A 21989-nucleotide genomic window follows, 5' to 3' on the forward strand; every position below is an offset into this window, starting at 1 on the left:
TACGTCTTCAGCATTCTCTGGCACACGACTACTATTTTTTTTTTGCTTTCTATCTCTTCCTGCCAGCGTATAGCGAAAGCTCCTCTTTCTAGGTTACCTTCAACTTCTAGCATGGTACGAGAATCAATAGAGCGTGATAAAGCGAAGTTGGGGCCCTTTTCAAGTAATGAGTTCAGATCTTTGCCTAGAGCTTTATTGCTTAGATTTACAAACTTTAAAGGCAAAGCGTTGTCCACTGATACAGACCCGCCTGGTGGCCGCCGCCCTTCCCCGCCAGCTCCTTCCCGCCTCACCTCTGCGACGCTGATGTCATCCGGCCTCCCAGTCCCTTCCTGTCCCAAGCAGGCGCTGCTTTCCTGTGGCTCGTCAGCCAGCGCTCTGTGTTGCCGCTGTTCTGGAGTGTCTAGTGCATCATGCCAATCATCCGTCTGGTCGTTTTCTTTAGGTGCTTGACAAAATGATTGTATACTTCTTTGCCTGTGCTGAATTTGATATGCTGTTATATCGGTAGCGTCATACCAAATGTCACTAGCGACGACGTTGTCTTTTTTTATCTTTTCTCAGCGTCCACTGAAATTTCAAGCTTCTGTGGTTTTGGTTTCGGAGATATGACCTTATTCTTCAGGTCATGTCATGACCCAATTGACCAATACCAATATCTTGCGTTGGCTCAGGGTCTTGTGAGCTTTTGATACCTTGATTTCGGCTTTTTGCCAGTCTTACCTCCCACCTATCATGGAACATATTGCTCGACGATGTACAGATGTCAGGGTCAGGGTCAAAATCAACCTAGGTCATCCAAAATATTGCGTTTTTTGCAAGCTGAATTTACTTTTCGTGAAGTTTCTTGGACTGCATTTTTGGTAAAAGCTTCTCAGTTCATGATCTCATATAATAGAGAAACACAGACCAGTCGGTGCACACATCAGTTTACACACAGACACACACAGACATACAAAAACACATTTTTAAAATAAATTTAGATCGAATGTTTGAATGGACGGATTGACAGAGCCGGGACCCATGCTAAGCAGAGCTTGTTGCATAGACACCGACCCCTTCCGATCGTGCAATTCCAGGTAACGAGAGAATTTAGATGCCAAAGTTAAACGTGCCCTTCAAAGCTGAGCACGGGCTGTCCCACTCAACTGACTTCAACTGGCTGCGGCTGCTCCCACCAACCGCAGACCGATATGTGTGACACATATTGTATAGGGCAGTTTCCTCGTAGATCTCCATGGGCATACTCAATTTGTTACATGGACCATACTTATATGAAGTTTAGCTCAAGGTCCGGTCAAGCCCAGGTGATGTGATGCCAAATTTTGAAGCTGGTTTGAAAGACAAAAAATTCGTCCATCTAATGTACTTTTTAACGCAGCTTAACCCTCGCCGGCCGAGGGGGGCGGCTACGACCCCCCCCCTCGCCGTTTCGCCCCTGGTAGAGCTAGCGCGTCGCGGAAAAACGAGCGTGTGCGCCGTTACGAGACGCAGAGATTGGTACCCAATTTTAAGGTCCTAGGTCAACCGGTGACCTCTGAGGTCAGGTCAAGTGCCTCAGGGTACGGTTCAGTTTTTGGTGAATAACTTCGCATGTGGCCCAAGAGCCGAGTTTGAAGGGGAGTGTTCAATAAACACCTCCCGGCCCGGCGCGTTTGACGCCGAGCACCGGTCCGGCGCGGGTTGATGTTTGGCTGCTACATCCAAAGTCGCAAAAAGTCGCAAAAAATGACTGTTGGATCTTGTAGTGCAATGAATCATTGACATGTAGCGAGATTTTCGAAGCGGTACTCTGCGGTACTTTTTTTTTAAAGTCTATTTGTGTGTGACATCAATTATGTGAAATTATATTTTCGTCTTTCAATCTTTGCGGTGCGAATACATCATAACCAAGTAAGAGTTCGCCATTTTGATGTGGTTATGTGTGTTCTGCAGATCCAGAGCTATCGTTTGATGTATATAAATGTGGAATTCCTCCTCAAATTGTGATTGTTTTCGTGGATCAAAGATACGTTGTCGAAGAGTGCGGGGGACGAGTTCGGTCCAAACGATTCCGAAGTTCGTGTTTAAGCTGAGTTTTCGCCATGAAATAGCAATTGTGTTGGAAAACAAAGACCACAGCAATGTAGTATGATCATTTTTGAACAAATTGGTATAGGTTTCATTGCACATCCACAAAGTTCGATTTTTTACCCATGTCGTGCTAGACCTGGCGATCGGCCCAGTGTGCGGCGGCCGCAGTGGCCCGGCCGGCGGTGCCGAGGGAGGGTCGCGGCCTGGACTGTCCGGTCGGGAGGGGGCGCGGTCAGGCCTTTCCAGTCGACCGCTCGGAAGAGGACCAGTCACAGCGGACAACAGGCACCAGAAAGGAGGAAGATCCGGTGGACGAGAGGTCCATCAGACTGGAGAACTGGAAGAGGACTCTGGAGATGAGTATTCGGTGCTCCACACCCATCAACCCCGAGGCGGTAAGTTGATTACGACTCTGATAATCAACGATAAGCCGCTAGAGATGGAGATAGATACGGGTGCAGAAATCACTACGATTCCAGAGCATGTATTCGAGAGAGTGTTTGGGTACGACTCAGAGCCACTGGTAGCCACAAAAAAGAGACTGTCACAGTATGATGGCACGCCATTGACCGTGTGTGGAGAGATGCGTGCTCATGTTCAGCACGATGACCAGCAGTTCACAGGTACAGCTTTGGTGGTGAACGTGCGTAGCAAGTACCCGCTACTAGGCCGTGATTGGCTGTTCCGTGTAAAGCTGGACTGGAATAGAATATTTCACGGACGTGACGTTCACACAGTGTGCATGTCTGCTTCCCAGTTGCAGGAGAAATATGAAGATGTGTTCTCCGATCAGCTGGGGGAGATCAGAGGCATCGACGCTGACATCGAGCTGGACGACAATGCCAGACCACGGTTCTTCCGGAGCCGGCCGGTACCGTTTCCACTGAGGGAGAAGGTGAACCAGGAGCTCGACAGGCAGCTGGAGGAAGGTGAGCTCTACCCGGTACAGGAGAGCGAGTGGGCCGCACCCTTGGTAATTGTCAAGAAGCCGGGAGGAAATGTGCGGATCTGTGCCGACTTTAAAGTCACAGTTAACAGATATGTCAAACAGCAGTCGTATCCGCTACCGACTACGGAGGAGATGTTTAGCTGCCTCTCGGGGGGAGAGTCGTACACAAAACTGGACTTAGCAAACGCATATAAACAGCTACGCGTCTCGGAAAAAGTCAGGAACTGCTTACGGTCAATACGCCACGAGGGCTGATGCGTCACCGGAGGCTGCCATTTGGCCTGAATATTGCTCCCAATATTTGGCAAAGAACGATGGATAGCATTTTGCAAGGTCTGAAGGGTGTCGCGTGCTATCTTGATGATATTTTGGTGACCGGATCCTCTCGCCAGGAGCACGTGGACAACCTCGAACAACTGCTCAGTCGCCTTCAGCAGTACGGTGTGCGGCTGCGCCGCGAGAAGTGCCGCTTCTTCCAGAGGTCTGTGGAGTTCTTGGGATACACTCTCACCACCGAGGGAGTGCGACCGAGCGAAAAGAAGGTGAGAGACATGCTGGCTATGCCGGCACCAAAGAACGCCAAGGAGCTGCTGACATTCCTGGGTATGGTCACATACAACGCAAAGTTCCTTCCTCATCTGTCCACCGTCCTTAGACCGTTGTACGATCTCACCAAGAGAGATACCGTGTGGAACTGGTCCCCAAAATGCCAGGAGGCATTCTCTGAGGTAAAGTCCATGCTCGCAGACGCTGGCTGCTTGACTCACTACGATCTGGGTAAGCGAGTCAAGGTGTATTGTGATGCCTCGGCGTACGGCCTGGGAGCGTGTATGGTGCACGTGGACGGGTCGGGGGAGCGTCCGATCGCGTTTGCGTCTCGTACACTGACAGAGGCCGAGAGAAAGTATGCGCAAATAGAAAGGGAGGCACTGGCCATAATCTTTGCCGTCAAGCGGTGGCATCAGTACTTGTGTGGCCGTTCCTTCACGCTAGTCACCGACCACAAGCCGCTGTGTCACATTTTCGGACCACACACACAAGTTCCGTCTGTGGCTGCAGCGCGTCTTCAGCGGTGGGCACTCATTCTGAGCATGTACCAGTACGATGTAGAATATCTGCCGGGCAGTCGGAACGTAGCTGCTGATGCCCTCAGCCGACTGCCGGGGCCAGATACATGTGATCGAACCGTGCATGTGTTGGAGGACGTTGAGGAGGGCTGTTGTGCCGTTGATGACGTCTTGCCTGTCACTGCAGCCCAGGTGGCGTCTGCCACCGCCAAGGATCCGGTGCTCAGCGTGGTGCTCGGCTGGGCTCGAACCGGCGCCTGGCCCGGGCACGCGAACGACAGCCGGTTGAAGCCGTACCTGCAGCGGAGAGAGCAGCTCACCGTAATCGACGGCTGCGTACAGCTCGGTGAGAAGGTAGTCATACCTGACAGATACAGAGCTCAGCTACTGAAGGAGCTTCATGAAGGCCATGTTGGCATTCATAAGATGAAGTCACTGGCTAGGGTGTTCCTCTGGTGGCCAGGGCTAGATGGAGATATTGAAAAAGTATGCCGTTCGTGTCCGTCCTGTGTCGAGAACGCGAACATGCCCAAACCAGAGAATGTACACCCGTGGAAATACCCAGTTCAGCCTTGGGACAGAGTCCACATTGATTTTGCCACTTTTGAAGGAAAAACCTACCTTTTGCTCGTTGATGCTTACTCAAAATGGCCAGAAGTGCGATACATGTCTAGCACAACGGCTACTAAGACCATCGAAGTGTTGACGGACATTTTTGCAACGCATGGTTTTCCGGTGACGTTGGTGTCAGACAATGGCCCGCCGTTTACCTCTGGAGAGTTTCAGAGCTACCTGGCAGCGCGAGGTATTCATCACCGTCTGACACCGCCGTACCACCCAGCGTCAAACGGGCAGGCGGAGTCTCTGGTACGTACCTTCAAAGCTTTCCTCAAGAGGTATGCAGGACCCAGAACCACAGCAGTAGCACAATTTCTGGCAAAATACAGAACGACTCCATGCGTCACAACAGCCCGGGCACCCGCCGAATTGCTTTTTGGGAGACTGCCTCGGACAAAGCTCTCGCTCCTCAAGCCCAGTGTTGCAGCGCGGATGCGACATGAGCCTGTCGACACTGTCTCACGATCATTTCTTGCAGGTCAACCTGTCTTGGTTCGAGATCTGCGGCCAGCAGCGACCGAGAAATGGCAGCGCGCTGTCGTCGTCGCCATTGGAGGCCCACTGACGTACAGCGTGCGGCTGCCGGACGGTCGCATACGTCTCGCCCACGTGGATCATCTGCTGGCCGACGGCTCTGCTTCTGTGACGGCTGAGCGTGGGCCCCTCGATGCGCGGGTGACGGTGCCGCCTCCGACGGAGCCGGGAAAGCTTCGCGGTCCAGCAGTGCCATGTGTGATGGACGCTAGGGGGCGTTTTCTGTATATCAGTGATTATAATAAGCGAGCAACATGCGAGGGCAATCGTGGCGCGCGTGCATCAGAGCCGGTAGAAGCGGCGCCGGCCTTGCGGCGCTCTGCTCGGCTGGCTAAAAAAACTTGTTAAAGGGGGAGGAGTGCTGTGAGTGAACGCCGTCTATTTGCTGCATGTGCTGGTCGTGTGACCGCTCGTGTGACCGCTCGTGTGACCGCCCGATTCGTGCGGCTGGGCTGCCGCTCGGCGCAGCTGACCGACCGACTGCCTGGGGGCGGGGTCGAAGGTCGGGGAGCTGCGCGGTCGAGACGAACCGCCGCTGACCGACTGATGGTCACTCTCTGACCGGCCGTGATCCAATACAGTCCGTCTGATGAAGAAGTGCTTGTGAGTGAGACGGCGGCAACATAACATTGTCGTATATTTCTTTCTTTGGTTGCACAAAATGAGGGTATTTGTGTATTTGTGTGATACAGAATTACTGGCTCTGAGATACTACCTACCTTATCCAAAAGTCTATGAAAAAGTATTGAACACCCTCTGACGTCCACGTCTGTCGGCCATTTCAGTATTTCAAACGTCGGTAGTGCTAGATCTGGCACATGAATAAGACTATACATTTTAAAGCGCTTCGGGAAGTTACTATCACAGCAGAAAAGTAGTATTGGCGGCATGACGTCAGCAGAACACGGTTATGATGGCATCACGACGCCATGGTTGTTTCCGGACTGAACTATACGTAGACAGCAACAGCTTCACCTACGCACGACGAGATCTCGAAGCATCAGGCATCAGATGGGTCATGAGATAGCTGTTTAGATGTAATTCGTAGGACAAAAACTGAGTGACGTCACATTTACTAAAACACCTGCCTGTCTTACAAATTTTCTAAAAGGAAATAAAACGATATCTGTCCTTTTAGCTGACAATTATTTGACAAATATTTTTATTTATCTTTGATGGGCGTTTTAGATTGGGCCATAGCTTTTCGAGACGCAATGCAAAATACGAATTCAAATACAATAGGTATAGGTGTGGGAAATTGATCAGGGTTTTCCAACCCTTGCTACCACGGAAGGTTGAGGAAAGAGGAGTCGCTTGGAGGCCATTATCAATGCTGATTTATGAAAGTGAACTCGGTGAATGGAAGGACAAGAGCAAAGAGAACAATATAGCATCGAAAGCAAAGTTCTGATGCGAATTTTCCAAAGAAAATGGCGCTGCGCACTATAATACTGACCCCTCCTCCCCCTGCTGCACATATCAACAGCTCTTATGTGCTGATAATGGTTGCCCGATGTCAGTGTACTAACCGGATTTTAGCAAATTGTTTTTAAAATGTCATTTCAATATTCCATGCTAAGCGATTGGAGTGCTTTTTAGTTATTGCATCATTATTCTTGTGTTCACATTATATTGTGAATAATTTATTCCAACGACCGCAATATACAACCAATATGTTTTAAAGGAAAAGGGCCACCTTTAACATGGGGACTGAAACTGAGATAGCCATCTTGTAGCCCGTGTCCGAAAACCTATCTGTCTACATCCTTACGGCCGATTTCGGCCTCCATTCGTAGTTATCGGCAATTTTAAAAGAAAATACGCCAGGAATGCGTCCTTATCCCAGGAATGCGTTCTTATCCGACAATACAGCCACCCGCGGCGAGGCTTTGGTTTTTACCAATCAGCTCCAACCAGCTCAGCTTTAACCAATCAGCTTATCTGACACAATCCGACGAGTCTGTCTTCTGAACGCTGATTGGCTTGAGTGTGACGTCATCGCTATGCCATCATACAGTAGGTGCCGTAGAGAGTATCAACATAGTACCAATATGTTAAATAGTTTTAAATACTTTTTCGCGAATTGTGCACTTCTGGCACCAGTTTTAAAAAGAAAATGAAAAATAATAATGTCAAAATGAAAAACAACGATATCTTCATATGTATTTCACGAAGGTGGCCCTTTTCCTTTAACGTGGCAGGGGGGTTGTTTTTATCCACCCCTCAGGTTTTTCGGGAATATCTCCAAAACCGCTGAAGCTACGATGCTGAAATTTTCTGACTTTTCCTAAAACTAAATTGGGCACATTCCCTGAAAATTTCAAGTTCATAACTTTACCAGGGGCGGCTCCAGAGCACTGGGAATTGGGGGTCCTATTCGTGAAGCGAGTCATTTGGGCGAAGATCACGATGCTGCACCAGTTTTACGAACAGTGAATGAAAGGTATCATGTGATAACATATACAAAGTTATTGTGCATCCTCTTTTGACACGTTTTTGCTATAATAGGCGGATCCAGGCGTCCAAAAAGGGGGGTTATTTTTACCTCCCAACATAGGTGCCCTGACACCGCCTATGCATGACCAATACAATTTTAGTCGTTCTCTCATAAGTAAATTGTAACATAACAAGACCATTGCCACCCTTTTTAGAAACAGTACCAACAAAAACCTTATTTACTATACTTTTTGTGTACCCCCAATCTCAATGATCTGTATCCGCCTATGATTTTTGAAAATGCATATTTTTAGGATCCATGTGAATTCCTGGTTCATTCTCTATCGATCGGTAAAAGTTGCGTTAAGATTGATTCAGAAACCTGGCCGTGATAAACAGTCTAAAATGTATCTGCAATTTGCCCGTTTTTACCCCCCTCTACCCCCCTATTGACATTTTTTAATTTTTTTTTTTAGAAATGTAGATCTCGTTGAGCCAAATCGAATGCCGTTTGAATTTTGAAAATCGGCCGGTTAGATCTCGAGATATCAAGGGGGGTCGTAAACAGCCCCCCCCCCTGCCACTAATATAGGGTAGCCAGGAGCCTGCCACTAATAGGGTTAAAGTGTATCACAGGGTGAGGATTATCAAACAATCACTACGTTTCCATGACACGTCTAAATCGATTTAGCGAAATTTCACGTGCGTTTTTCTCGGAAACTATTTATCTTATGCAAAAAATAAGCGTATATATGGTTTTAGCTAGCAGCTAATCCTATATTTACATTTTTACATTATGCCTAAATGCTATGATGGAGCAAATCCATGTTTCAAAATCAGCTTAACCCACGCCCCACTGGGGGGCTATTCATAGCCCCCTCCCGTTTTTCTGCAATAACTTCCAAACAACTTGACGTATCGACGCCAAACTTTCAGTACCTTCGGCTGCATTAATTTGACACCTTGTGTCAAAATTTGAAATTCGTAGCTACCATAGGTCGACCGGAAATGACGTCAGAGTGACGTCATGTTCGGCCGATTTCGACGCAAAACATTGAACCACGGCATTTGCTCTCAAGAACTCAGTTTTTAACCCGCGCCCCACTGGGGTCTGTGTATAACACGCCCTACTGGGGGGGGGGCTATTCATAGCCCCCCTCCTAACTCCAAAACTACTGGGCCGATCGTCAAAATTCAAACGGCGTCTGATAGCCCCGGAAAAACTGTCGAGCGAAACCTAATTTCATTGACCTCAAGGTCACCGATGACGTCACAGGTCAGGTCAAAGTAAAATTTATTAGCATTTTGGCTTGTTCACATTTTGGGTTCTGGCCGCCGTCTTACAAGTCAGATCAGGCTCATTTCTGGTTTCCACACTCGTGACCAGATGCTCTAGATACTTTGAGGGTACCAAACTTGTAATTTGATTTTCAGGTCAGGGTCAGGTCATCACAGGTCACGGAAATATTCTATCATGCGTCGGTCACGTTACACATGTTTTATGGTCCATTTAGGCCATAAATTTCGAATTTGATGTCGTCTGTGTCATTCGAGGTCATTTTGAGTCGAATTTAGCTTAGGTCAGGTCACTTTCAGGTCAAAAAAGGTCAAATTTTGAAGTTAAAATTTTTCAACAAAAAGGTGTCAATTGGATGCAGTTTGAGCTCAGAAACAAGGTGGTGCCATTTATATTGGTGTACGATGTCAAATACGTACTGAAAAATTGATTTGAAAAATTAATAATTGTGAATTTTTTGCAATAATGCGTATAACTTGGCCATTTTTGAAGATATTTAGCTAAAACTTGCTAGAGTTAGTCATAATCATGCGTTCTGTCACATATATTCCGGTTTTTTTCGAAAAGTCAAAAACGTTTTGAAATAAATATAAAAATATAAATTTTGAATATTATTATATAAAATTTTCGAAATTTTCAAAATTTGAAAATCCGAGATAGCAGTTTGATAGCGGGGTCAATTCTGAGTCCTTTCATGCAAAGAAATTGGATCTAGCTTAAAAACTGAGCTCTTGGGAGCGATTACCGTGGTTCAATGTTTTGCGTCGAAATCGGACGAACATGACGTCACTTTGACGTCATTTCCGCCCGACCTATGGTAGCTACAAAGTTCAAATTTTGACACAAGGTGTCAAATTGATGCAGCCGAAGGTACTGAAAGTTTGGCGTCGATCCGTCAAGCGGTTTGGAAGTTATTGCAGAAAAACGGTAGGGGGCTATAAATAGCCCCCCCCCAGTGGGGCGCGGGTTAACCCGCGAGTTGCTGGGGGGGGGGGGGGCGTTAAACGCCCCCACTTTTTTCGCCGGGCCATAGCATAAAAACGGCGCGCCAAATTTTGGGTACCTGTAGGGAATTGATTGAAGTTTATTGTGACAAAGTGTCAAAAAAATCGGTCGGAAAATTTTTGAGATATCGAGGTGTTAGTGACGTCATGATTTCTGAGTTTTCGACCAAAAACGGCATATGTTTAAAAAATCATATAAAATCACAGAATAGACATACAGACATGCCGTAAACGCCATTAGACTGTTAATACCATGAACAATCAAATGGCTATCTTCGATTATTGATTATCGTTACGCATTTTCCAAAATCGTGAACTGAATCTTGGCAATTTCTCGTGACTACTTCAGGACCATGATACATGCATTTCTTAAATTGAACTTTTTTAGCCAAACACGTACACATATGATAAAATGAATGTCACCATCGTGTTCTACGCCTCAAATTACCCATAAAACATGTGTCACAGGCTGCGAATATCAGTTTTGATTTTCGGGGATATGTGCCTGCCCGGTTGACCTGACCTTGACCCTGACCTATGCTTGACTGGCCCCTACATGGAGCTGACACTCTTGTAGGCCTTATATGATGGATTGTGCACCGTTTTGACAGAGTTTATGACGAGAGGCGCCCATTGCGAAGTCCTGAAGTCCATGCTACTGAAAGCCCGATTTCAGGTGTTTGACCTGACCTTGACCCGACCTGTGACCTCAAAATTCAACTTTAACCCTATTCCTGGCGGGCTCCGCCGGGACAAGAAACTGGCGGGGGGGCCGATTCGGCCCCCCCTGAGATCTCGAGAACGAAGCAAGATAGCGACAAGCAGTAAACGGCATCGGATACGCACGGTCAAGATCTACAATTTTTACCAAGGTCATTTTCAGGTCAGGTCAAAGATGACGTCACAGGGGTCGAAAAAGTCAAAATGGCGGCGCTGGATATGGAGAGAGTTTTTCTCGAATAACTTTCGAATTAGTCAAGATAGGAACAAACTAAGGGCAGCATCGTGATCCTCTCGTCAATCCGCATCGAATGATATATATGTTGACCTCGAAAGGTCAAGGTCAAAGGTTGACCTCAGGTCACGTGACCTCGAGGTCATCATGTATATCATTCGATGCGTCTTGACGAGCTGAACACAATGAGACCATCCACGCGTCTGTATCTTGTTCCTGTACGGAGTTATAAACCTTTGGTGACCTTTGATGACGTCACATGACCTCACAGCTGCCCAACAGCAAAACAGACCTCAAGGTAGTGAAGGTTGATCGTATATGAAGTCATGTATGTTATATGGGGCCATTCCGACCCGTTTTAGTGGTAAAAACAGGGAGTTGATTTTTCCCCCATTGACTTATAATGGGGAGGTAGCGAAACTGACCTGACCTTAGGTCACCGATATCAAAATTCCGAGATATACAAATTGCACATACTGGTACCCTAACTAAAGCCTGAAGAGAAGAAATTGATCGGTCAAAAACTCTAGCTCTGGCGTGATTGCAAACTTTTCTGAGGTAGGGTCACCAAACCGCCTCTGGTGACCTGACCTGAGGTCAGATCAACTCAAAATTTTCAGACATGTTGCGTAGAAGCCTTTTAGGAAAAGTCAGAAAATTTGAGCTTCCTAGCTCAACGCGTTTGGGAGAAATAACCAAAAAACCTCAGGGGGGGCTCCTGAGGCCCCCCCCCCGCCAGGAATAGGGTTAAAGTACTCATCTGAAGCGTCTCGTCGCGTTCTTTCGTTTGCCGCCTCGTGCGTTTCGCTGCGCCTATCGTTTCTCGAGTTATCGGCTGGGGGCGTTTAACGCCCCCCCCCCCCCAGCAAACGGTGGGTGGCGAAATACCCCAGCAACTGCCGGGTTAAGCTACATCCAATTTCTTTGCATGAAAGGACTCAGAATTGACTGCGCTATCAAACTGCTATCTCGGATTTTCAAAAGTTTGAAAATCTCGAAAAGTTCATATAATAATAATCAAAATTTATATTTTTATACTTTTTTTCAAAAAGTTTTTAACTTTTCGAGAAAAAAAAAACGGAATATATGTAACAGAACGCATGCTTATGACTAACTCAAGCAAGTTTTAGCTACATATCTTTAAAAATGGCCAAGTTATACGCATTATTGCAAAAAAATTCACGATTATTAATTTTTCAAATCAATTTTTCAGTACATATTTGACATCATACACCAATATAAATAGCACCATCGTGTTCCTGAGCTAAAATTGCATCGAATAGACACTTTTGTTGTTGAAAAATTTAAACTTCAAAATTTGACCTTTTTTGACCTGAAAGTGACCTGAGTCACTCAAAACATTTAGCTGGAAGCCCATTTTAACAGCATATTATGGTAACGTTAGAGCAATTCTCGAGTATTGATGTGCTTTTTGGGGAGGTGCCGCAAAAACGTACCTGGACAGAATAGAAAGGGTGCAGCAACGTTTCTTATATTGGCTATATTGTTATACTCGATGTCAAGACTCATCATCAGCTATCGATTACAGTGACTTGCTGCGATTATTTGGCGTCGCATGTCTAGAGAATAGGCGTCGACAATATAAAATTATGTTTGTTGCCAAATTGTATAAAAATGATACTGATTGTGCACTGTGCAGCCCTTTTAGCCCATTTCCCTCTATTTATCGCGCCAAGGGCAACGAGAAACACCGAACAAGCACGTGGTGTCTTTCATGTTCCATTTGCGAGAGTAGACGAGGTGCAGAGGTCACTTTTGTTAGAGCACCATCGTTTGTTAATAAGTTTTTGTTTCAGTGTACTGATGCTGATGTATTCCATGACTCTTAAACCCGCGCCCCGTTGGGCTCTGCCGAGCAGCGCGCCCCGTTGGGGGTGGGGCATTTTGGCCCCCCTAAGATCTCGAGAACCACGCAACCTAGCGACAAGCGGCAAACGGTGTTGGATAGCCCTATCAGGGAACTACCTTGTGACCCAATTTTATTGACCTAGGTCAAACCGATGACGTCACAGGTCAGGTCAAAGGTCCAATTTTCACCGTTTACAGGCATTTCAAGAAATGCGTTGTAAAATCGAGTAAAATGCATTTCATTGAAAATCATCGATGGGGAAATGTTTTTCAAACACATATTTTGCTATTTGAGGTCACTGATACCAGGTCAGGTCACAGAGGTCAGGTCACTGGGGGGTCACAATATGAAAGTGTCGTGTGATACATGTTTTATGGTCCATTTTACATGACAAATGCGATTATGTGGGTCAGGCAGCCTTTGGGGCCAGCTTAGGTCACGTTTTGGTCAAGGTCAGGTCAAGGTCAGGTCAAGGTCAGGTCAATTTAGGTCAAATTTCAAAATTGATATTTTTGCATAAAATGGTTATCGAATCGATGCAGCTCGTCACGGGGAGTTCAATAGTGGTCTTTGGTTTGTCGTACGTGGTCTAGAATCGCTAAAAATTGAGTTCAAAAATTTGACGTCATCATTTTTGAACAGTTTTTTCGCTATAACTTGGCCAAAAAACGAGATACCGATCTGAAATTTGGTATGTATATAGAAGAGCACAGGGACTATCACATTTATTCCGTTTTTTTCGAAATTCGGAAAAATTTTTATTTTTTTAGTTTTTCTAAAAAAATCAGTTTTTTGAAATTTTGAGGGTCAAAAACCCAAAGTTTTGAAAATCCGAGATAGCAGTTTTGTAGCGCCACTTTTTGTCTACCAGATCATATAAAGAACTTTGAAATTGCTTGATAACTGTAGATTTGGTGAGCGTTTCAAGATTGCATGTTTTTTGCTCATTTTTGCTCAAACATGACCTCAGTTTGACCTCAATAACTCCTGACCTAAGGTGACCTAAGACTTGAAATTTGGTGTGAAGGTGTCAAATTGATGCCCGGGAAGGTACTGAAAATTTGGCGGCGTTTTCTTGCTATTCAGGAAAAACCACAGGGGGGGGGCCAAAATGGCCCCCCTAACGGGGCGAGGGTTTTAACCCTCGCCCTCACATGCCATTTTCCCATCCTAGAACGCACATGGGGGGGGGGGGTGGTTGCCACCACCCCCGCGCCGTTTCGTTCCTGTTGGAGATAGAGCTTAGCGGTAAAAACCAAAAAGATTCTTTGGGAAGAGACGAATCCAATGATACCCGATTTTACCTTCTCAGGTCAGTCATTGACCTTCCAGGTCAGGTCAAACTAAAAAATGTTGCTGTTTTGGGTCACCGTTGGATATCAAGTGCGCTGCTTAGCATATACCGATGACGATGCCGTTTTCTGGTACCAAGCCAGCTAGAACCTCTTTGTCACACTACCCGACCAGATTTTTGCTGCTGAGGTCATTTCAGGTCAAGTTAGGTCAAGGTCAGTTATATGTGTTTGTATGTCTGTGTGTGTCTGTGTGTATACTGATGTGTGCACAGATTGTTTTTGTGTCCATATGACATGAAATCATGATCTGAGAAGCTTTTACCAAAAATGCAGTCAAAAAAACTTCACAAAAAGTAAATTCAGCTTGCCTAAAACGCAATTATCTTAGATGACCTAGGTTGACCTTGACCCTGACCTTGACACCTGTACATCGTCGAACATGTTCCATGATAGGAGGGAGGTAAGACTGGCAAAAAAGACCGAAATCAAGGTGTCAAAAGCTCACAAGGCCTATAGCAAACGCAAGATGTTGAGAATTGGCCATTTGGGTCATGACACGACCTGAAAAACAAGGTCATATCTCCGAAACCAAAAATCACAGAAACTTGAAATTTTCAGTGGACATCAAGAAAGGATAGAGGAGCAGCTATACCAAAAATCAGCCCTCTAGCTCTAAAAATGTTGAGTGCAGAGCAGAAAGACTACCTGGGGGTGGTGGCAACCACCCCCCCCCCCCCATGTGCGGGCGAGGGTTACTGGGAACTTAGGGCCAGTGTGTCAACATATATAAAAGAATTGTAAAATTGTATCGTAGTTGCAATGTTTTTGTCCCAGTGTTTGTGTGTAACATTTGACTGGTTTTGAGTGCTTGGACATTAAATGGGCCCACGTATGCCTGTTGTCCTTGATCCCAAATAAATACATAATAAATAAATAAATAAACATTGTGAATAATGTATTACAACGACCCAAACGTGCGACTAATCTATTTGAAAGCCTATCATAGGGTAAGGATTATCACACAAGTAAACATGAGCGGTAGCAGTTCTGTGCTGTGGCTCTTCAAGTTGAACAGTTCGAGCCGCCGTGCCGTCAGCAGCGGACGCTCTTTACACTCGCTCCGTCCAGACAAGCCAGCATGTCTCCCGCGCAGCTGTGTCTGTCCCTGCTGATGATGGTGCTATCCATGATGACATCAGGGATGGCCAGCTCAGAGGCTCGTCTGATACCGGTACTACACTGGAGCGACCACGGCCGCGGCACGCTGGCCACGCCGGCCGCTGGCAGCTGCGTCCAATGCGGCATGCGTTGCTTGCTGATGCCAGGCTGTGAAGCCATTGCCTGCTCCGAAATCGCTCAAACAGGCGTCTGCAAGCTGCTTGGAAACAGGACCAGTACCTGCGATACAAACTGGATAGAGTACGCAATGGAAGGGACCTGTTTTTCCTTTTTATTAGGGAGACTGGATTTTAACGCATCGAAGGCAGCATGCCGCCAACTACGCTCTGGCTCTGAACTAGCCTCAATCCACTCGGAGGCGGAAAACAACTTTGTGAAGACGCTACTGAGAAAGGCTGGAGCCTGGATCGGTCTGGAGCACACGGGACCGGCTATTTCTCAGGAGTTCCGCTGGCTGGATGGCACCCCGGTCAACTTCGACCACTGGCGCGAAGGTCAGCCCAACGACAACACACAGAACCAGCTGGGCGTGCTGGCCGAGCGCGACACCGGCCTCTGGCTGGACTACACCGTCCAAGAGGGAATGGTCACTTACGGACAGCTGTGCAAGTATACCCCATAAGTCAGCAGCAATTATTCGTGATTTGGTAACACTGGGAGAAGGAAAAAAGAAAGAAAAAGATATTAAATAAAATATAGATTACGTTGTAGAGAGAAAGAGGGAGAGAGAACAAGCATCTGCTAAATTGGCTGGCAAGTCGGGGAAAGAGGAGTGCGGAGCTGGTGCTGAACTTGATATCGAGCTGTGCACAATAACTAATAGATCAACATTTTTTGGCTTTTGAATTTCGGATGACAAACACTTCTACATAACTACATAACGATTTTTCATGTCAAAACAATGAAAAATTGTGTCATAATTGTGTCTTAAAGTACTAATTATGATATACTTCTGGTAATTTCACACAAGTCAGGTTTTTACTTCATCAGCACCAAACTTTTTGATTGAGAAAAATCGCATTGTATGTCTAGTTATATATATCTTATGCATGGCGATTCGTAACCTACCTACGAGATATTGATATATTGGGATTTGTAAACTCGTACCTTCATTTTGTCCCACACCTCTCAAAATGTCATTGAAGGTGAAATATTTTTGTTTGCTATTGACGTGCATGTGTGCGTGTGTATTTTGATTTGATGGCTTGCTTTTATTATGACTTGTTTATCTGGTAAATACATAAATCCATATCTTTCTGGCATGTTTTGGCCACGGTGACTATAAACAGTTTTGGCATTGTTTTTCAAAGAAAAACAGTACGTAAGTGTATACAAGCCAACAAAGCAGCACTGTGACTTCGTAAGATAGGATTAAATTATTTTTAATAAAGAACAAAATGATGTGTCAAAATGAAATGAAATGAAATGACCAACTGCTTAGCGTGGACTCTGGCTCCGTGATTCCGTCATTTAAACATTCGACCCAAATTTATAAAAAAAAAATATTCGCTTATAAAAATGTAGGCTACTGCTCATGCAGCCTATTTAGGCAACTTGAGTGTTCATAATTTAGTAACGGTCACTTTTTAGTAGCAAACAGCAGTCAGAGTGGTTACGAGCGAGCGAAGTGCGAGTGAAGTCTTACGTTGTATAGCAGAACGTTGTGAAGCCGGCCTACCGGCCGTGGGGACGTTTTTAATTTGAATGTGAAGCACTACAATAATGGCAACAACAAATTATTATCCATGGTATTATGCCAGCGGAACAAGACGACTCATTTTATCTGCATTGCCAATCCATGCGTCTGCCACACAATTTCACTCGCCAGTCGCAATGGCAGAGCAGCATTAGCTCGGTACCGACTTACCGCCGCGGCGCCCTGCAGTATCCTGAGCACGATGAAGCTGTACCGGTGCAGCCGCGTCAGTTCGGGCATCAGGGCCAGGATGCCGGCCTGAACCACCGCGCTGACAGCCAGCACCCGGTGGTTACGGAGTCTGCGGGGGTGACAGGAGCTCCTGTTATCACAGTGCCAGCCGAACGGGGCGCTGACAGTTGCAGTGCACAGTGTGTTGACTGTTGCGGTGCATCGGAAAAACAAATTGTATCGTCTAGGGCAGCGCTCAGAGCCTGATACACAGAAAACGTGAGTGAAATGAACAATCTATTTACTTGTATTTACTTATTCTTTTTCATACATTTTTCCCTCTAAAAGGCAATATCGCCCAATTCCCGGCTGGGCTCTTTCTCCTTCTTTGGCTACCTCTGTTGCGAGAAAGTACCTCGCTGCTGCTGTGGCGCAACTATTATAGGGACGCGTCCAGGGGCCGGGCGGCACCAGCAGGGGCCAATCTTACCAAATGCCGTGAATGCGCATTCACGGCATTTGGTAACATTCAGAACTATTCCGCATTCGTTTATTCATTCGTTCAGGCAACATAAATAATCATTCACGTTGTCAAAATCATTGGACAAGATTAGCTGGATGTAAATAAAAAGGATATCTTTGATATCAGTGCCGTAAACTCCGGCCAGTGCTGCCAAATCCTATTCACGGCATTGGTAAGATTGGGCCAGGAATCGTACCCGGGTCTTCCCGAACCCTTATCAAATGGCAAATGCCCTACCAACTGCGCCATCAGGGACACCATGGCAACGTAAAACAAACTGCACACATAATACTGGTGGCCTCGACTGTTTTTCTGACCTGTCCGTTAGCCAGCCGGCGGGAATGAGTGTAGCCACGTATCCATAGAAGTAGGCAGACAGCACCAGACCCTGGAATGGCTTGTCCCACAAGAACTCTCCCTGTAAGAATGTGATAACGTCATTATGCGTCATTAAATACCTACCTATGCTTGTTATCGCAGACATACAAGCAACGTTAGAAGATTTTACGTGCATATTATGTTGCGAAAAAAAACAATCGGCAATAAGAAAAAAAACGAATGAATGCTGGTTGAATTTAGCAAGAGAACACGTTTATGATAGTCCGGAAGTAAAATATCAATTGAAATATATCTGGCACAACTCAGGAAATATTGAACAGCAGACAACTCCCAGCCTTTCCTCTGAATCTAATATTTAAACAGGGAGTTGTTGGGTAAAGTTCCTTCACGTCATTTGACCGTGCAGCCACTGCACCTCCCTTCCCCGTCTCCGCCCCCATCAGACATTACCCACCTGATACGAGCTCACGGTCTCGTCGAGCTGCCCGCTCTGTCGAGCCGAGTCGTTGGAGGTTTTCACATCTCCTTCGGAGGGCAGCTCGTCTTGGACCATGCACAGGATGGCGAAGCTGGTCTGTGCACGTGCAATCATCAGCACCATTCCTCCCAGTGTGCAGAATAAGGTAATCCGCAGTCTCCAGGAAGTCAGAAGGCTGCCTGTGACGTCAGCGGACATCTATGTTATCGAGCATCTCCGAGAAAAATAGTTATAGCAGCTAAGCATCGTGCAAACATAATCCATCGTTTTGAGTTACAAACGTTCAGTTGCTTTTTTATTGAACAGGCACAGCCAAAATTAGTTTATCTAATCCACACAATAAAATAGAAGTACGGTGCAAAATCCGACGTCATTGAGGGGCGCTAAAATCCGAAAAAAAAATCCCCTCGAAAAGTGACTGTGTCTCTGCGATGTATCTATCTCAATGGATTAAGGAAAAGTTTTTTTTTAAGAAACATGCGTCAAGTATTTTCTTGTTTGGTCTATCAATGTAAATGTAACTTAGAAATGTCCTCTATTGGCCAGAAACATGTCTTTATGCACGTAGAAAGAGAGCGGGAGAGGAGACGAAGAAATGAAAAAGCCAACGATAGAAATGGTGAGAGCGAGAAAGAGGGAGAGAGATATAGGGGGTTTAAGTTCAAGAATTGTAGGCATGGTGTTTGAATTGTGTTTTATTTTCTTATGTATCACTTTGCCACTGTGTTTCACAATCCGTTGAAGTTAGCTTTGAGTGTTTTTAATAATTAAATTAACAGAAGGTAGCGTTACCTACGTTGATATTCATCGTATCTTCGTAAACATCAAATGCCTACCCACTTCAAACTGCGTTCTAAAAACCCGAATGCATTCCGAGCTAGTGTAAAATGGGCGTTATCGCCAACGGGGTCGGCGTGTCGCCTCAGTCGCCGCCGCGGCAGCCCGCCGCACACAGCCGCTATTTGAGTTCGGAAGTGGCCAAAATGCGATAACTCGTTAACCAGTTGACATTTTGCCAAGCAATTTTTATTGTATGTGAAGTCAACCGTAAGGTCACATATGGGAACGTATGAGCATCCATGCTGATACATCATTGCCGTAAAAAAATATTTTTGCTTGTAATCCGCGGATGACGGGTATATCCCATAAAGTGGGTGACTCGGGAGGGGATTCTGCATAGCTTCCCTGCTGTCTTCGAAACTACTCGTTCAATACTAAAAGTTCAAACGGCTTCTGATAGGAATAGCTGACAAACGAAACCTAACTTTGTCACAAAAGGTCATGGAAAGGTCATGGGTCACAAAAGGTCATGGAAAAGGTCATGGAAGGAAATGTATACATTTTTAAGGCCATGCGACACATCTTTAATGGTCCATTTCGGCAAAAGCATCTAAAAATGATGTCATCTGGGTCGTCCGATTCGAAACTATTTCCATTCGACAAATGACGGTCAGGTCACGGCGAGGTCAGAAAGGCCAAATTTTGAAGTTGAACATTCTCAACAAAAGAAAAGATGTGCATCGGATGCAATTTGAGCTCTGGAACACGATGATGCCATTCGTTTTGGTTTTCGATGTCAAGAACGTACTGAAATTGCCTTTGCAATATCGAAAATTGTGATTAACCGACTACGGTAAAATGCAAAAGCCGATAACATTGCCATTTCTGAAGATATCTGACTGAAACTTTCCAAAAGCAATGCAAATGTTAGGGGAGAGTGGGGTAATTTGGCCGCTTTTTTTTTACAAAACGATATAACTAAAAATCGACAGCACATTTCTGCATTTTCTCAACGCTGACAGGTGTGGCATACAGTTTACTTTCTTGGACAGTAAACTTGAAATGATAGACTAGCTACTTACAGGGTGTCCCAAAAGTAAGGTCATCATTTGTTTTGGCCACACTGCCAAAAATACGCGATGGATAGATATAAATAGGACATCATATAAAAGAGCATTTTATAAAATTTTATTCTGACATACATATGAGTCAATACATTGGCTCGTAGCTCCACATTTGCTGCTTTTCTACATGGCTGCCATTTCGGGCCGCGTGCATGAATAGACTACGTTTGACTTCCTCCACTATTCTGTAGCGATTCTCTGGTGAGATGCCGCCTATGTTTGCTCGAAGGGATCATCCTTTAGTTCTTCCCGGCTCGTTGGGTTGTCCTAAAAGACAATCTTTCTGTTGTGTATCCAGAGAATAAAAATATGAAGGTGTAACGTCAGGTGACCGCGGAGGCCATTCAATGGCGTTGCCATGACTGAAAATTACGGGATCTCACATCCACTCTCGGAGACAATGCATGATCTTCAGGACGGTGCAAGCATAGTCTCCATCCTGCTGAAACCACTGCTGGCTGATGGTGTCGGCACAGCTGCGTTGCGACGAGCGGAAGAACCACTGGGAGGACTCTCGGCCACCTCTCTTGATTTATTGTCACCCGATTCCCGCTGTCGTCCTCAGGACCTCGAAGCACAGGTGGCTAAGTATACATGCCCTGTGCGTACATTATACCTTTTTTCTGACGTTTTACCGGTTGAGGCGAAACTATGCATGAGTTCAGAGATAGGGCGAGCTGATAGGGTCTGCTTAGGGCCGAAAACTGGGCGGCATTTACCCTTTGTTTTAATGACGGACCCTCTCTAAGAGTTGAATTTCGACCTTCTCAGTTTTATGCCTACTGCTCGGTGTAGTTATGATCAAAAATGGTTTAAGCATGCAAGAAAATAATTTTATGGATGTACCTTGCACGTGTTAAAATTGGAAGTGATTCGGACTCTTACTTCTCGAGATATTTAAGTTTTAAATCATGACCTTACTTTTGGGACACCCGGTATATTGAAATTGTGACGTATTACAAAGGTCTGCAAAGCGGCCAAATTGCCCCACTAGCAGGGTTATTTGGCCGGGGGTGTGGTGCAATTTGGCCGGTGTTAGTTTGAGGCCATGATTTTTGTTATAGGCGAGTCAGCTTCACATTCAGCAATGACGCGTGTCCTACGACGCATTTGAAGCATTTTGGAGGTTGACTCAGCCGTCACAGGGGTCGAAAATAGTCAAAATAGCGGCTCTAGATGCGATGACAGTTTTTACGAATAACTTTTGAAGTAATCAAGCTAGGCCAAAACTAAAAGTACCATCGTAATTCTCTCGTCATTCCGCATCGAAACATGTATGTGTTGACCTCGAGAGGTCAAGGTCAAAGGTTGACTTCAGGTCACGTTACCTCAGGTCGCTTGACCTCAAGGTTACGTGAGTTCAAGGTCATCATGTATATCATTCGATTCGCCTTGACGAGCTGAACACAATGACACCATTTGCGCGGCTGTATCTTTTTTCTGTAAGTATTTATTAGCAAAAAAGCGTTAGGTAACCTTTGATGACGTCACATGCCCTTACAGCTGTCCAATAGGAAATATGGCATCAAGGTAGTCAAAGTTGGTCATGAACTATGTCCTTTATGGCATAATTGACCATGACAACTCGGCCGTCCCAGCAT

The 21989-nt window shown here is 45.7% G+C and overlaps 2 protein-coding genes across 4 annotated transcripts in view; one reads left to right on the forward strand and one right to left on the reverse strand.

The window, feature by feature from the left end:
• Window positions 1-21989, reverse strand: part of LOC122366520 (sialin-like) — an 84319-nt gene that overhangs the window by 48872 nt on the left and 13458 nt on the right. The window contains exons 2-4 of the mRNA XM_043338868.1: window positions 18461-18663; window positions 17985-18085; window positions 17145-17274 (exon numbers count right to left, since the gene is read on the reverse strand). Of these exons, the coding sequence (XP_043194803.1) occupies window positions 17145-17274; window positions 17985-18085; window positions 18461-18663 (434 nt within the window). The remainder of the gene's footprint in view (window positions 1-17144; window positions 17275-17984; window positions 18086-18460; window positions 18664-21989) is intronic.
• Window positions 2209-5835, forward strand: LOC122366519 (uncharacterized protein K02A2.6-like). 3 transcript variants are annotated; one of them, XM_043338866.1, is made up of 3 exons: window positions 2209-2468; window positions 2831-3002; window positions 3415-5835. In XM_043338866.1, exon 3 carries the CDS (start codon window positions 3574-3576, stop codon window positions 5587-5589), a length of 2016 nt encoding a protein of 671 aa, XP_043194801.1. In that variant the 5' UTR covers window positions 2209-2468; window positions 2831-3002; window positions 3415-3573; the 3' UTR covers window positions 5590-5835. The 3 variants fall into 3 exon arrangements, with proteins under 3 accessions (XP_043194801.1, XP_043194802.1, XP_043194800.1); XM_043338867.1 differs by having other exon boundaries at window positions 2831-4956; window positions 5186-5293; XM_043338865.1 differs by having other exon boundaries at window positions 2831-5835.

The sequence above is a fragment of the Amphibalanus amphitrite genome, unplaced genomic scaffold, assembly GCF_019059575.1.
Source record: "Amphibalanus amphitrite isolate SeventyFive unplaced genomic scaffold, NRLGWU_Aamphi_draft 000813F_arrow, whole genome shotgun sequence".
Lineage (NCBI taxonomy): Eukaryota > Metazoa > Arthropoda > Thecostraca > Balanomorpha > Balanidae > Amphibalanus > Amphibalanus amphitrite.

What these genes read in the sequence shown, in the direction of transcription:
- LOC122366519 (XM_043338865.1), top strand. Translation starts at nt 3,277, where the DNA reads ATGCGTCACCGGAGGCTGCCATTTGGCCTGAATATTGCTCCCAATATT.